The sequence below is a fragment of the Piliocolobus tephrosceles genome, chromosome 2, assembly GCF_002776525.5.
Source record: "Piliocolobus tephrosceles isolate RC106 chromosome 2, ASM277652v3, whole genome shotgun sequence".
In the NCBI taxonomy this organism is placed as follows: domain Eukaryota; kingdom Metazoa; phylum Chordata; class Mammalia; order Primates; family Cercopithecidae; genus Piliocolobus; species Piliocolobus tephrosceles.
Window position 1 is genome coordinate 46332515 of NC_045435.1, and position 16890 is coordinate 46349404.

The window sequence follows — 16890 nt, forward strand, 5'->3', positions numbered from 1 at the left end:
AGAAAGAAAGAAAGAAAGAAAGAAAGAAAGAAAGAAAGAAAGAAAGAAAGAAAGAAAGAAAGAAAGAAAGAAAGAAACCCTCTCTTGTCCTCCTTCTAGAGAGATGTAGTATAGAGCCATGGTTGGGAGCTCAAGCTTAGCAGTTGAGCAGGGGTCAAATCCCAGCACTGCCATTTACCATTTGGGCAATTCTACACAAATTGGTTAGCTTCTCTGACCCTGGGGACAATAATAGTAAAAAGTAAGGTAAAAGTAGAAAGTTTTATCCCATGAAATTTTCTCATAGGATGGTTAGCCAATTTCAGCAGGTTTCATAGCTTAGCATAGTACTGCTTTTATTTATTATCTTTGCCCCCTGGATGGTTTCTCTTTCTCTCCCCCAAACACCCAAGTATGGCAGCTGTACAAACCACAGACTTGTCTTCTTGAGAGTTCATTAGCCAGCCCATTACACTTATCCATTATCCCCAATCTCTCGCACTAGGTCAGGGTCCATGTCACAGTAGCCCAGAGAGATATGGCCACTGAACCAAATAAGTACGTCTAAAATCATTTTGGTCACTGATCCTCTCAGAAACTTCTGTTTCCACCCAGACACATAATCCATCATGGAGTCATCTACAATTCTCTCTTCCTTTCATCTATTCCTTACAGGCCATGCCTGTGCACCACTCAGTTCTTTTACTGAAATGACCCCTTTAAAAAATATTGCCGCTATTTTTAATGCTGTTGGGTCTGGCTAGTAACTCCCCAACTAGTCTCTCCACTAGCCCACCCACTGGTCTCTCTCCAGTCAACCAAAAATGCTAGACTGAGCATTTCAGCCCTCAGCTTAAAAATTAACCAGCTGGTTCTACTCCCAGTATAGCTGAGTCAGTGTCTGACAGGCTGCCTTCCTCATAGATAACTATAAGCTTGAAAAAATTAAAAAAAAAAAAAAAAGCAATGATCCAAAGGCTATGAAATAGTGAACAAATGCAGGCAGACTTTGAAGAGGAGTCAAAATTTAAAAGAAAGGAGCAGCATGGGATAAGGTTTTGTTTTACAGCTTTAGCCTGAAGGCAGGCCCCTGTCATGGCCAAACTCCACCATCTTTCTGGCCTGAAGAACCCAGAGGACGGAACCTGGAGCAACCACAGTCATGGGAAACTGTAGAAAGAATTCCAGAAAGGATAGCACCAGAGAAGGAGAGGCCAGAATTCTGTGTATAAACTGTCCCTGTCTCTGGCTGATCCTTGAACCATGCTTGAGCAGGGAAGACTCAAAACACCTTACGGTTGAAGAAACAAACAAACAAACATAAAAACTGAACTGAGATGTGAGCTTCTGCAAGTGAAACAAAGTTTGTGGTTTCAGTCTAACTAAGTTCATTGCCTATTAAAACAAGAATATCAACACTCTTCAGAGAAATACACCAGAATTCAGACACTCCACTATGTAACATTCATAATGTCCACCTACAGTCCAAAATTATTCAATATGTGAAGAACCAGTGAAATGTGAGCTGTTCTCAAAGCAACAGATAATCAACAGAGGCCAACTCTGTCTGATAACACCCAGACATGGAAATTTTCAGACAAGGACTTTAAAACACTAATTTAACTACACTACATGAGGTAAGGGAAAATGTACTTGTAAGAAATTATAAAATATGAAATCTCAGCAGAGAAATAAAAAATATAAAAGTAACTAAGTGGAAATTCTAGAGCTGAAAATATGTAAAGCTGAAATTTTAAATTATTACATTATTATCGTAATAGTAGAATGGAGATGACAGAATAAATTCACTGAACTTGAAGACAGATCAAGAGAAATTACCCAATCTCAAAAATAAAGAGAAAAATAATGTGAATAACAACAACATAAGAGAGCTTCACGAACTCTTGGGACAATATCAAAAGGTCTAAAATAGACATAATTGGAGTCTCAGAAGAAAAGGAGAAAGATTGGAGCAGGTTTTTTTTTCTAAAGAAGATTTAGAAGATTCCCCAAATTTGATGAAACAAATTTAAATGAATTTACAGACTCAAGAAGCTCAGCAAATGGAATAAATATGAAGACAACTACACCTAAATGTATCAGTTAAACTTAGAAAACCAAAGAAAAGAGAAAATCTTGCAAGCAGGTAAAGAAAATAAACAGTGACTTGAATAACTACAGAATTCTTATAAACGATGGAAGACAGACACAGTGGAACATCTTTAAAATGCTGAAAGAAAATAAAAATCATCCCAGAATCATATCCAGCAAAAATATCCTTTAATAAAGAGTTTTTTTTTTTTTTTTTTAATCATGAAAGAAAACAGAGAATACATTGCCAGAAGATATGCACTTCAAGAAAGCCAAAGGAAGTTCTTCCGGCTGAAGAGAAATGGTACCAGAGGGAAACCTGGATCTTCAAAGAGTAATGAAGAACAACGGAAATAGTAAACATCTGGGTAAAAACAAATTGGCCCCTGCAGCCTCCAAGACAGCATGCAAACTCCCCAGCCTGACATCCAGTGCCTCCCGCCTCCACCTGACACCACACATACCTCTTGCTCCACCTGTCTTTCACAAGAAGCACTTGTGACTTCTTAAAAATTACACATTTAGTCCCAACTTCAACCTTTGCAGATTCTGCTCCCACTACCCAGAAGATTTTTGCCACCTCCTCCTCTCTATGTGAATCACACACACTCACCCCCATGCTACAACCCCAGGGCCACCTTCTTTTCCAGGCCACTCCTGACTTCACTTGCCTCTATTGTGCTTTTCTGCATGCAGCTCCAGGAAATATATAACAGTGAACTAAAATGCATTACTAACACACTTTATTGATGTCAAAGCACTTTCCCCTTCATTATTTCATTTCTTCTCATGAAAGTACCATGAGGCCGGAGGGCAGTTCTGGTGACCCACTTTGTATAGATGAGACAACTGAGACTCAGAGAAGCTGGAAGGTTTTTGCAAAGTTGCATAGCCACAGTCTGGCAAAGTTGGCACTAGTACTTAGCTCCTCAAATTTTTATCACAGTTCTCTGCTTGGCCACACTAACACACAACTTATGATGCCTGCCTTCAACTGATTTCTAATCTTGGATTATAAACTTTTCATACAGCTATGAAAAGTTAAACATTAAGTAAACAACACAGCACACCCCTAGACTGGGGATCTCAGACCTGGCCAAGCCTCAGAAATGTTTGGGAAAACCACAGAAATCCAAAACTCCTAACATACCAACTGAGTCAGGGTTGCTCTGGGGCTGTGCCTGGGATCTTTATTTTATAAAAAGTCCCAGAGGTGATTCTGATACGCAGCCAGAGACGAGAACCTCTTCCTGACATTAATTACCAAGTGACTCATCCAAACTGTGTGCACTGTGGGAAGATAGAAATGGGTGTGGGATGGGATGCCACAAAGGAGGGGAGTCTGAGCAGGGTTTTGAAGGAATTTGGGAGGCCATTTGCACTGGCAAAGAGAGGAGGGGGTGCATTTCAGGCCAAAGGAGTAGGAAAGGTGAGACATGTTCAAGGGAGTGAATATTCCTGAGCAGAGGTGTGGTCTGAGGAATCAGAGCATAAGGAGGAGAGTCAGTGGCCAGTGCAGAGGATGAACCAAGAGGACAAGAAACAGGAGACTAAGGGTAGGGGGCTGGAGCCCTCACTCCGAGTGCTTGTGTCCGCAACCTTATGGTGGGGCTCTTCTCTCAGGCCAGCTTGAGTGGATGCTATGTTCTGTGATCTTTCTCTGAATCCCAGCACTTGCCCTTCTCTCACAGTTCTTATCTGTGTCTAATCTGTGTTCTTATTACTTCCTTAGACTTCTGAGTTCCTTGGTAAGTTTTGTTTCTCCTTCCATCCTCTGATTGGTGATTCTCAACTGGGGACAATTTTGCCCCCCCAGAGGCTACATTTGGTGATGCCTGAAGATATTTTTGGTTGTCACAACTGGAGAAGGGGATACTACTGGAATTTAGTGGGATGCTAAACATCCTACAATGCACAGTTATACCAAAGAAGTATCCATCTCAAAATGTCATTAGTGTCAATGATGAGGAACTCTGCCACAGATAAGTGACAAGCACACTTAGTTGCTTTATTAATAAGTTTATTAATATATTATTAATAATTCAGTCCTCTTTATTATTTGTTATTTAATAAACCTTTGGTGAATAATTATCTGAACAGCCAAATGAATGAAAAGAGTTTGTATCTATCAGTCACTTTTGACTTCTAGATTGTTTTATTTTATAGATAATAAAGTTATAAAAACAAAAACTGAGGAGATATAGAATTGCTAATTTTTATTATTGCCACACATAGGCATTAAAAATAAAGCTATCAACTACTATAACCGTGACTTCATAAAACATATTTTAACAGTAAAAATAGAATGATATTAATAATAAAAATTACACAGGAAGGATATTACCAAGAAACGTCTGTAAAGCAGCCAATAGTTTAGGTTGGTGAAAAGTTCCCTTCAGCCAACCTGGACCACCATCCACCAACTTGGGAACCTCTGAATAAGATTATGAGCTCCTTCAGAGCAGGATTCCTGTCTTATGGGTAGCCCTGGGCTTTTAATGCTAGGCAGTGCATGGCAGGATGCCAAGGCCCTCCCTGTGACAGTGATGCTCACTGCCACCCAACCTGTGCTGCCCATCCCTACCTTGTATTCCAGGGAAAGCAGAGTCTCTGTCCTGGAAGTCCAGCTCCATTTGTGGACTACATAGCCCTGCTGGTCATTGGTGGTCCCACCTTCCTCATCCAAGATTAAGACATATGGGCATCTAGGAGAGATACAGAAGTGAGTAGCTGCCACTGGGCCCCTGAAGGAAGCTCTCATCACTGCAGGCTATGGGCAGGCAGGTCTGTAAGACTCAGTCCCAGGCTGGAGGAATGGTGGAGTCCTGCAGGCAGCCTCACTTTCCCCACTTGCTATGGTCTGAGGCCCCTTAACACCTGTTGATGCTACTGCAGGAGCCTATTCTGAGAGAGATGATGAAGACTCAGGCTAAACGCAAGAGGGGAAGAAATGGGATTTGTGCTCTGTTGCCTAGTAGCTCAAGTGTATAATAGGCACCAAGATGGGAACTGGAATACCTATAACATAAGAGTAAGTCATTTCTTCCGAGAACAATTCCTTATGAAAAGCCAGGCAAATCCAGACATGGTGGCTTATGCCTGTCATCCCAGCACTTTGAGGGGCTGAGGCAGGAGGACTGTTTGAGGCCAGGAGTTTGAGATCATCCTGGTCAACACAGTGAGACCCTGTCTCTGTAAAAAGTTTAACAAATTATCTAGGCATTGTGGCGCATGTCTGTAGTCCCGGCTAACCCAGGAGGCTGAGGTGAAAGGATCACCTGAGCCCAGGAGTTCGAGGCTGCAGTGAGCTATAATCATGCCACTGCACTTCAACCTGGGTGACAGAGTGAGAGCAAGACCCTGTCTCAAAACAAAAACAAAAACAAAACAAAAAAGAAAAGCCAGACAATATCAACCTTTGGCTGGCAAGAATATGCACTTCTCTTAAAAGATGCCACGGAAGTAGCGTGTTCATGCCTCTCCGTCCACTCCTGGTACAAAACATTTTTTCCACTAAATAATTCTTCCATTAATATAACTAACAATCAAGATCTTAGTGCTCTGGGGTACCAAGTGGAGTAGGACTTGGGAAGGTGTCCTTCTCATTGGCTGTGACATAGATACAGCAAGGAAAGGCTGAGCCTTAAAGTTTCTATGTCCCTGCAGAAACAGCCTCAGCTCTGCCTCACTGCCTTACTAGACCTCTGGACACCGCCTGGCTTCTTCTTTAACCAGGGACTCACAGTCACCACTTCAGTCCTCCCTCCATCACCCTCAGAGGTACTTCTATGAGACTAGTACTCTTCCAGTCTACTTACCTGGTTTTTAGGTTGTAGTGAACACAGCCCTGACCTTCAGCATTGAATAGGGCCAGCAAGGAGAAGCCAGGTATGTCATTAAAGAGGTAAGTGATGGTTCTCCCTCTGCAGCATGTGGGGATCTGACATATAGCAATGTTTCCAGAGGGATAGCTGGCAGAAATGTTCAGGTAGAACTAACAGAAAATTCCTCCTGGTTCTGCTCTCAGTTGTCCCATTGAAGCAAGTCCACACGTCAAAGTGGTAGCTATTTGGTGCATCCTTCTCCATCTTCAAACACCCTCCTTGCATTTTGCATAAGTAACAATTATATGATTATGGAACCCAACGATGACCTAGCTGTTTTTCTGTATTTTCTTTCTATTTTCTCACAACCACCTTGTGGTAGGTAGTATTATCTTCCTCTCACAGATGAGTAGGGTCCCCCTGGGTCTAATGGGTTTCCTAAGACATGGAACTTTCAGTACAAAACCTAAAAAGTCCCAGGCAAACCAGGATGAGTTGGTCATGCTACAGATGAGGAATCCAAAGTGCAGAAAATTATCTGCCCCATGTCACATCACAAGGAAGTGGCAGAGCCAGGATTTGATCTCTAAGGCCGCAATATTTCTAATGCTGTCAGGCTGCTCCCACTTCTGACAAATCAAGGAGGACAGGTAACATCTCCTTGTTCATTTTCTAGTAAAGAGACCCCAAGAAGCACTGGCCTGACTAAGGAGGACATGGTATGGGCAGGACATTCCTGTGTGCAGGAATTTCACAAGCAGTACTCCAGACACAGATGCATTTCAGAATGAAAGCAGAAACAAAAGGAAATGAAGAAAAATGAAGATTCTCAGGGACCTACAGGAGGCCATCAAGCTTACCAACATATGAATAACAGGAGTCCCAGAAGGAGAGACAAGAGAAATTAGGGTAGAAGGAATATCTGAAGAAATAATGCTGAAAACTCCCCAAATTTGATGAAAGACAATAATATACATGTTCAAGAAGCTTAACAAACTCCAAGTAGGATAAATTCAAAGATATTCTCATTAAGACACATTATAATTCAACTGTCAAAAGACAAATACAAAGAGGGAATCTTGAAAGCAGCACGAAAAAAGAGATTCATCATATATAAGAGATCTTCAATAAGATTAATGGTTGATTTCTCATCAGAAACCATGGGATTAAGAAGGCAGCAATATGAAATATCTAAAGACCTCAAAGGAAAAAAATAAAACTGTTAACCAACAATTCCATATCAAGCAAAATTATCCTTCAAAAATGAAGAAATTAAAACATTCCCAGATAAACAAATATTGAGGAAGTTAATCACTAGTAGACCTGCCCTGCAAAAAAACACTGAAGGGAATCCTTCAGGCTGAAATGAAAGGACACTAGACAGTGACTCAAACTCATACAAAGAAAAAAAGAACACTGGTAAAGTTAACTATATAAGTAAATATAAAATCCAGTATTGTATTTTCAGTATATAATTTTTCTTTTTTTCCTATATGACTTGAAAGATAAATGCATAAAACAATAATTGTAAAGCTATGTTAATGGGCACACAATGTATCTATAAAACATAATTCTTTGATAACAACATAAAGGGGAAGGATTAGAGCTATATAGGAGCAGAGTTTTATATATTATTGTGGCAAGTTATTAATTCAAACTAGTGTGTTAATTGTAATACACAGGTATATTAGTTTCCTAGGGCTATCATAACAAAGTACAATAAACTGGATGGCTAAAAGCAACATAAATTTATAATCTCACAGTTCCAGAGGCTAAACGTCCAAGATCAAGGTGTCAACAGGGTTATGCTTTGGAAGGCTCTGGGGGAGAATCCTTCCTTGCCCCTTATAGTTCCTGGTGATTGCCAAAAATCTTTGGTATTCTTTGGATTGTACATGCTTCATTTCAATCTCTGCCTCAGTCATCACATAGCTTTCTTCTCTGTGTGTGTGTGTGTGTGTGTGTGTGTGTGTGTGTCTGTTTGCTCTTCTTATAAGGACACTAGTCATTGCAGTAGGGCCCACCCCAACAATATGACTGCATCTTAAAATTTACAACTTCAGAGCCCCTATTTCCAAATGTGGTAATATTCTGAGGTTCCACGTGGTTACAAATTTTGGGAGACAACCATTCAACCCATTATACCAAGACAACCCTAAGGAAATAACTTAAAAATATGGAGAAAAGGAAATGAGAAGTAAATCAAAATGGCATGCTATAAAAAGTCAGACACAAAAAGAGGAAGTAATGAAGGAACTGAGAAACAAAGATGGTATAAGACATATAGAAAACAAATAGAAAACTTAAAGAATTAAGTGCTTCTGTATCAGCAATTACTTTAAACAGAAATAGATTAAACTCTCTAATCAAAAAGGCCAGAGCTGAGACATGAGAATCGCTTGAGCCCAGGAAGTGGTGGTTGCAATGAGCCAAGATTGCACCACTGCACTCCAGCCTGGGCGATAGAGTGAGACTCAGTCTCAAAAAAACAAAAAAGCTGGCAGGATAAATTTTAAAAAACCAAAACACAATTCAACCATATGCTGCGTCTAAGAGACTCATTTTAGATCCAAAGACACAACTTGGTTGAAAGTGAAATGACACAAAAAGATATTCTATGCAAATTGTAACCAAAAGGGAGTAGGGGTGAATATACTAATACCATGCAAAATAGATGTTAAGTTAAACATTTTTACAAGCGACAAAGAAGGACATTACATATTGAGAAAAGGGTGAATACCTTAAGAATATGTAACAATTATAGAGATATATACACTTAATAACAGAGCCTCAATGTATATATATATAAATTTAACAACTGACAGAATTAAAGGAAGAAATAGTTCTACAAAAATAGTTGGAGACTTCACTACCTCATGTTCAATAATGGGTAGAACAACTAGACAGAAGATCAATAAAGAAATAGAGGGCTTAGGCAGCCTGCAGTAGCTCACGCTTGTAATCCCAGCACTTTGGGAGGCCAAGGCGGATGGATCACCTGAGTTCAGGAGTTTGAGACCAGCCTAGCCAACATGGTGAAACACCATCTCCACTAAAAATACAAAAAAATTTAGCCGGGCATGGTGGTGCACACCTGTAATCCCAGTTATTCAGGAGGCTGAGGCAGGAGAATCACTTGAACCCAGGAGGCAGAGGTTGCAGCCAGCCAAGATTGTGCCACTGCATCCCAGTCTGGGTGACAAGAGTGAGACTCCACCTCAAAAAAAAAAAAAGAAAGAAAGAAATAGAGGATTTGAACAACACTGCTAGAACTAATAGGAACATACAGAATCCCACCCAACAACAGCAGAACACACATTCTTCTCACACTCACATGGATCATTCTCCAGTACAGACAATATGTTAGGCCACAAAACAGGTCTCAATAAATTTTAAAAGATTGAAACCATAGAAAGTATCTTCTTTGATCACAATGGAATGAAACTAGAAATCACTAACGAAAGAAAATTGTGAAAATTCACAAATACATGAAAATTAAACAACACACAAACAACAGGTGGATAAAAAAAATCACAAGGGAAATTATAAAATACTTTGAAGTGAATGAAAACAAAACACAACATATCAAAACTTACGGGAGAAAGGCAAAGCAACACTCAGAAACAAATTTATAGCTGTAAATACCAACATTAAATGAAAATGAAGATCTCAAATCAATAACCCAATTTTCTACCTTAAGGAACTAGAAAAAGAAAAGCAAACTAAAGCAAAGCTAGCAGACGGAAGAAAACAATAAAAAATCAGAGTGGAGAAAAACAGAATTGAGAATAGAAAAATAGAATGAACAAAACCAAAAGTTGCATCTTTGATAAATCAAGAGAGCATAAACTTCTAGCAGACTGATTAAAAAAAAGACTCAAATTCCTAAAATCAGAAATGAAAATGGGACCTTACAGAAATAAAAAAAAATCCTAATAATACAATAATACGAACAGCTGTACACCATAAAGTTAGATAACCTAGACGGACAAATTCCTAGAAACACATAAACTACCAGAAGTGACTCAAAAAGAAATAAAAAACCTAAATAGAACTATAGCAAGTGAGGAGATTAAATCAGTAATGAAAAATCTCCCAACAAAGAAAAGCCTAGGACCAGATGGTTTCACTGGTGAATTCTACCAGACATTTAAAGAATTAATACCAATCCTCCTCAAGCTCTTCCAAAAAATAGAAGAGCAGACCTGAACACTTCCTAACCCATTCTATGAGGCCAGGGTTATCTTGATACCAAAGTCAGACAAATACATAAAAATAAAACTTCCCATACCCCTTATGAATATAAACATAAAGTATCTTAACAAAATACCAGCAAACCAAATTTAGCAGCAGCCTATCAAAAGGATTATACACCATGAGCAGGTGTGATTTATCCCAGGAATGCAAGTATGGTTCAACACACAAAAATCAATGTAATGTACCATAGTAATAAAATGGCAGGAGTTGGGGGGGAATCATGATCATTTTAACTGATGAAGTAAAAGTATTTGACAAAATTCAATACCCTTTCATGATTAAAAAAACACTCAACAAATTCGGAATAGAAGGGAACTCCTGCAACATATTAAAAGCCATATATGAAAAAACTCACAACTAACATCATAATCAATGGTGACAGAATGAAAACTTTTCCTCTAATATAAAGAACAAGACAAGTAAGCCTGCTTTCACTACTTCTAATCAAAATTGTACTGAAAGTTCTGGCCACAGCAAATAGCAACAACAACAACAACAAAATAATAAAAAGCCTCAAAATTGGAAAGGAAGAAGTAAAATTACCTCTGTTGGCAGATGACATGATTTTATATATAGAAAATTCTAAAGAATCCACACAAAAAATCTAGAGCTAACACATAAATTTAGAAAAGTTACAGATATAAGATCAACACACACACAAGAGTTGCCCTCATGAACACAGGATGTCTTTCCTGTGTTCTTTAGGTCTTCTTTAATTTAATTTGACAATGTTTTGTAGTTTTCAGTGTACAAGTTCTGTACCTCTTTGTTATTTATTCCTAAGTATTTTAATCTTTCTGATCCTGTTGTAAATGGCATAATTTCCTTTTGTTCATTGCTTTTTTGTTCTTGTTTATACACCATTTTGTACTGCTTGTTGCCAGTGCTCATGGGTTGGAAGAATTAACATTGTTGGCCAGGTGTGGTGGCTCATGCCTGTAATCCCCGTACTTTGGGAGGCAGAAGTGGGTGGATCACTTGAGGTCAGGAGTTTGAGACCAGCCTGGCCATCATGGCCAAACCTTATCTCTACTAAAAATACAAAAATTAGCCAGATGTGGTGGCGCACACCTGTAGTCCCAGCTCTCTCTGGGAGGCTGAGGCAGGAGAATTGTTTGAGCCCAGGAAGCAGAGGTTGCAGTGAGCCGAGATGGCACCACTGTACTCTGGCCTGGGTGACAGAGCAAGACTCTGTCTCAAAAACAAACAAACAAACAAACAAAAAAAACTGTTAATGGTATTACCCCCCAAAGTGATCTACAGAATCAAAGCAACGCCTATCAAGATCTTATTGGCTTTTTTTTTTGTAGAAATGGAAAATCTGACTGAAAATTTACATGAAATTGTAAGAGATTCCAAGCAACCAAAATAGTCTTGGAAAAAAAAAAAAAAAACAAGGGGGAGGACTCACACTACCTTATTGCAAAACTTGCTACAAAATTACAATAACCAAAACAGTGTGGTACAGGCATAAAGACAGACATATGTGTTAATGGCTTAGAATTGACAGTACAAAAATAAACCCATACATCTATAGTTCTATAGTCAATTGATTTTTGACAAGGGTGCCATGACCATTCAATGGGGAAAGAATGCCTCTTAAATAAATGGTACTGGGACAATTAGCTATCCACACGCAAAAGAAAGAAATTGGAACCTTATCTTATACCACACACAAAAATTAACTCAAAATGCTTCAAAGACCACAAGACCTATAAGTATAAACCTCTTAGAAAAAAACACAGGGGGCCGGGCATGGTGGCTTATGCCTGTAATCCCAGCACTTTGGGAGGCCCAGGTGGGTGGATCACCTGAGGTCAGGAGTGAGTTCAAGACCAGCCTGACCAACATAGAGAAACCCCATCTCTACTAAAAATACAAAATTAGTCCAGCTTGGTGGTGCATACCTGTAATCCCAGCTACTCGGGAGGCTGAGGCAGAAGAAGCGCTTGAACCCAGGAGGCAGAGGTTATGGTGAGCTGGATCATGCCATTGTACTCCAGCCTGGGCAACAAGAGCAAAACTCTGTCTCAAAAAAAAAAAAGAAGAGGAAAACACAGGGGTAAATGTTATAACCTTGGATTTGGCGATGGTTTTTTAGACATAAAACCTAATGCATAAGCAGCAAAAGAAAGGTGGAAAAAATTGGACTTCATCAAAATTTTAAAGTTTTTGTGCATTAAATGATGCTATTGAAAGAGTGAAAAGACATCTGACAGTACAGGAAAAAATACTTGCAAATCATATATCTGATAAGCATCTAGTATCTATGCATGATATGTAAAGAACCCTTACAACTTGTTTTAAAGAAAGACAACTCAATCAAAACATGAGCAAGGACTTTGATACACATTTCTCCAAAGAAGATGTACCCAAACACACACACACACGAAAAGATGCTCTATGCCATTCATCATCAGGTAAATATAAGTTAAAACCACAGTAAGATATCACTCACACCCACTAGAATGAATGAATGCAGTGAATATTAAGACAGGTCTGGGGTCTGAAGCTGCCAAGTGCAAACCAATTATAGCTTAGAGCTTTATGATATTCCCAGTGCAGATATACTTTTTTTTTTTTTTTTTTTTTTTGAGACAGAGTCTTTGCTCTGTCGCCCAAGCTAGACTGCAGTGGCTCGATCTCGGCTCACTGCAAGCTTCACCTCTTGAGTTCATGCCATTCTCCTGCTGCAGCCCCCTGAGTAGCTGGGACTACAGGTGCCCACCACCACGCCCGGCTAATTTTTTGTATTTTTAGTAGAGACGGGGTTTCACCATGTTAGCCAGGATGGTCTCAATCTCCTGACCTCGTAATCCGCCCGCCTCGGCCTCCCAAAGTGCTGGGATTACAGGCATGAGCCACCGCGCCCGGCCCAGACATATCATTTTTGCCTGAGAGCTTGACCAGCAATCTCTATGAAAACAGAATCAACTACTGAACCCAGTGTTCTATGGAAGCCATTAGGTGAAAGAAGAGCTTTCCAAACATTTTCTGTACTTGAGAGGGATCAAACAGCTGCACAAGTGTTCTGACTATTTGAACACAGTAACACAGAATTTCTCCTTTAAGATCACTGGGTTCAACTTCCTCATCTTATAATCAAGGGAAGTGAGGCACAGAGATCAAGTGACTTGTGCAGGGTCACCAAAAACAACTGAGCCTAGAGCCCTGGTCTTTTAGGACTCCCAAAGAGAAGAGCATTAATTGCCAGGATGAGATCATTGCTGGCATGTGAGTCAAGAGTGCCAGTAGCAATGGATCAAAAGTTTGGGGGATCTCTCAGACCATTTGGGGGTAGCGGGTGGGAAGGTGCTCAGAACTCTGGGACAAGTGAGAGAACAGAGATTCCTGCAGGCTAGGGTGCTGTGCTCTTATCATACACAAGCCCACCCTCTTTCTGAAGCCCCTGATAGAAGACTAATTCATAGACATAGCTTCATGAGGAGCTCAGGGAGATCATCCTATTAAATGCAGCGAACAGTCAGAAAGAAGCGGGGGTGGGGCACAACACAACCCATTGCAAGCAGCAGCTGCTCTCGAAGGAGTCAGCTGTGTTCAATACTGTGGACGTGTTGCAAGCAGGGCCGAGCAGTGATGAATGGATTCATTTACGGTCTGAGAAACAATGAGACTTCTTTGACAGAGCGCTTAAATCCTCAATTCCCAGTTCAGTCAAGAGAAGGACAAAGGAAGCAAGGGGGCTGCTGCCAGGAGGGCCTGGTTGGGGGCGTTGGCCTTTGTGAAAGTGGTTGAGACAGCCCAGAGACACGTCCTCTCCTCCAAGAAAGGGGCAGGGGATCCTGAGTGCCCAGTGATTTTATTAATAAAATGAGATCCACTTCCATCGCCCTCTACCCTGCTCTGTGCTGGAGGAAATAATCCTTAAAGGTATAAAAATGGTACCCAAGAGAGGACCCTAAATTGAGGCAACGAGGCCCTGAACCCAGGCCTAGCTTGGCCACAGAATTCCTTTTGTGGCATACAGTCAGTCACACCATGCCTTTGGGTCTCAGTTTTCCCATTTCTACAGTGAAGGGGCAGAAACAAATGACTGTGTTTCCCATCCGTGACATTTTATGTAACTAGACTGCGTAACCTGGAATAAGTGCTTTGCCCTCTCAGCCCTCGGAGTCCTTGTGGCTAAATGAAAGACATCTGTGATCTGGTCCAGCTCTAGAACATGTTGGGTTTGGGCAACAGGACCCCCAAAAAGAACATAAGGTACAAGGTGACTTCCAACCCAGACATTCTCTAAAGGGAGCCCTCTCTTTTGCTTTTACCACCCAAATTCAAACTCCTTCTCTTCACTTTAAAAGGAGCAATTAAAGTTGCTTCCTCTGAAGTACAAATGGTCTATTAACTTCATTATCTAAATTCATTGCACGTGATAGATACTCGATACACATCTGTGAATGAAGAAAATAATCAGACTCAAATCACTCTGAGGTATGCACAGCCCTCAGGGCTCACCCTCCAAGGAGACTTGTCTTTTCAAACTCAGATCCAAAGACAGGCTTTGGAGGTTGGTAAATGCCCTGCAATCACAGGTAACGCCTTACAGGCATGTGTAGATAAGTGCTTATTTCTAGGGAGAAGGTCTATAGCTTTCATCAGATTCTCAAAAAGAAAATGTTTCTCCTTTTGTTACTCCTACATCCCAGGTTGGGACACAGCTAGCACTAGGCTCATGAGCCCAGTCACATCTCAGCTGCAGAACAGTCAGGGCCCAGGAGATAGTGCATTTGGGGTGAGGTCTCGGGCTCCAAGGATGTGGATGGGTGAAGTATGCAAGGACCACAGAGCTTAACCACTGAGCCAGGGAGAGAAGGATGAAGTTCCCAATTGTTTAAGGCCTCATAACTCCCTCCTCTCCACTAGAGATGATTTGTTTTGTGTCTTTAACCTTGTCTCAACTGAGAGGTCCTCAAAGGCAAGGACTTTGTCTGCATTCCCAGCCTGCACTGACAAGCTTCTCATAGGTAGCTGGGGTTTGGTATGTTCATGTTGATCTGAACTGAACTTGAGGCTTGAAACTTATTACCTCCTCCTCTGACCTCCTGAGTCTGATATAGACAAACTCTTAATACCCAAGAGACCCATTACCAGGCTTCTCTGATAACTAAAAGGCCCAAGGAAATATTTGGGCTGTGTCAAGTCCTGGAGTTCTCTGGGGTTGAGTAGCTGGGGAGATAGGGTGGCACCAAATAAAAGGATACTAAACGAAGGAGGAGCCGTCATAGAAGGTGTAATGAAACTTGAAGGCCTTCTTGGGCGCCTTCCCCTCTTGACAATGCCGACTGAAGAGATGGTTGGCGGATGATGAGTGAGGTGTGGGGGTGAGAGTCTGAGCACTTGCGGTGGGAGGGTAATGTAAACCCGGGGTGGTCTGAGAGTCTCCTTTGCGGGCCATCATTAGATGAGAGGGCAACTTTGCCTTGTAGTTTCGTAAGATCATGGGGTAGGAGATATTCCTCCCTTTCCACGTGGCCCTTTCGGCTTCTCTGCAGAGAAGGAGACCAACATATTGTCTAGCCTCTTGGTTCCCATGCACCAAGCATGCTCTCTACAGCCCCTCCTTAGTACCCAAGACCCCTATCCCATTCCCCTGTCCCCAAAGTACACATCCCCAACCCATGCTCCCTCGTCCATAAAGGTAGTTTTTGGGAAGAACTGGGAAGTTCCCAGTGCCCATCTAAGAACAGCCCTTGCCTGATTTCCACCTGAGCCTGAGGGTGAGGAGCTATGGAGTGGGACTGTGTGTGGAGTGTGGGGGGGTCCTGAGGGTTTGCAGACCTTGCTCATCCCAGTCCTGAGGTTTCAGGGAACACAGCTTCCTTCCAGAGTGTCACAGTGAGGAGGCAAACAGTGGCTGCCCTCTCCCCATGTTCTAGCCCAGCGACCCCCAAGAGACATATATGACTAAGCTATTAGATGTGAACAGGCGCTTAAGTCCTTTATACCCAATGGCCTGGGCCCTGAGAGAAATGTTGAGTAAATTGCTAGGGCTTGTGGGATGGCCCCACAGAATGATAAAAACCACTAACTACCCAAGTCAAGCGTCTTTTTGGTTTGTTTTGAGAGGTTTTTGTTTGTCTTGTAGAACATCTGGCAAATTAAGTTAAGAAACAAACAAGGCACAAAAGCCCTAAATGTAAGGAGTCATGCAACCGGGCATCCCCGGCAAGGTGTTGCAGAGGTAGAGAGCATTGCTAAGCAGGGGCAGGAGGCAGGCCACTGGAACTGTATGAGCTCAGGCAATTTCTTACTCACATACCTGCTTAGGCTGCCTCAGTTTCCCCATCCACAAAATGGGCATCAATCCTGTCTTCCTTGCATGGTTGCAGTGATATTGTAGGGAGGATGGTGAGCAAGGAAGGACAGGGGTGTGTGTCTGCCTGTGAGGGACGCTGCACCTATGGCTGTCGTGGGGAGTACCACATAACCCATGCTCTCAGGCAGCATGTCTCCCACACTTCTGTGACTGGACACTCACATATACACAGGGACTTCCAGCTGGGGGCCGGGCTTTCTCAGAACCCTTGCCTCCCCCGACCCAAGCACTTAGGTGCTCACATGTGGCGACACAACTCCTGCAGCTTCTCGCGGGCCTCAGGGCAGGGGTCGCTGAACTCCAGGCTGTTGGCAGGGGTTCCGCCTCCTCGATGCGGGGGCGGCATGCTGACGTCTTCTATAGTTCTAGATTTGTCTGTAGTTGGAGGGCAAGAAGTTACAGAGA

At 41.6% G+C, this 16890-nt stretch overlaps 1 protein-coding gene across 2 annotated transcripts in view; it reads right to left on the bottom strand.

The window, feature by feature from the left end:
• C2H3orf20 (chromosome 2 C3orf20 homolog) overlaps positions 1-16890 on the bottom strand; it is a 93316-nt gene that overhangs the window by 54556 nt on the left and 21870 nt on the right. For both annotated transcript variants that reach the window (XM_023216164.2, XM_023216174.3), the window contains 4 exons: positions 16728-16860; positions 15371-15655; positions 5889-6041; positions 4655-4775 (listed from right to left, as the gene is read on the bottom strand). In XM_023216164.2, coding sequence (XP_023071932.2) covers positions 4655-4775; positions 5889-6041; positions 15371-15655; positions 16728-16860 — 692 coding nt within the window. The remainder of the gene's footprint in view (positions 1-4654; positions 4776-5888; positions 6042-15370; positions 15656-16727; positions 16861-16890) is intronic.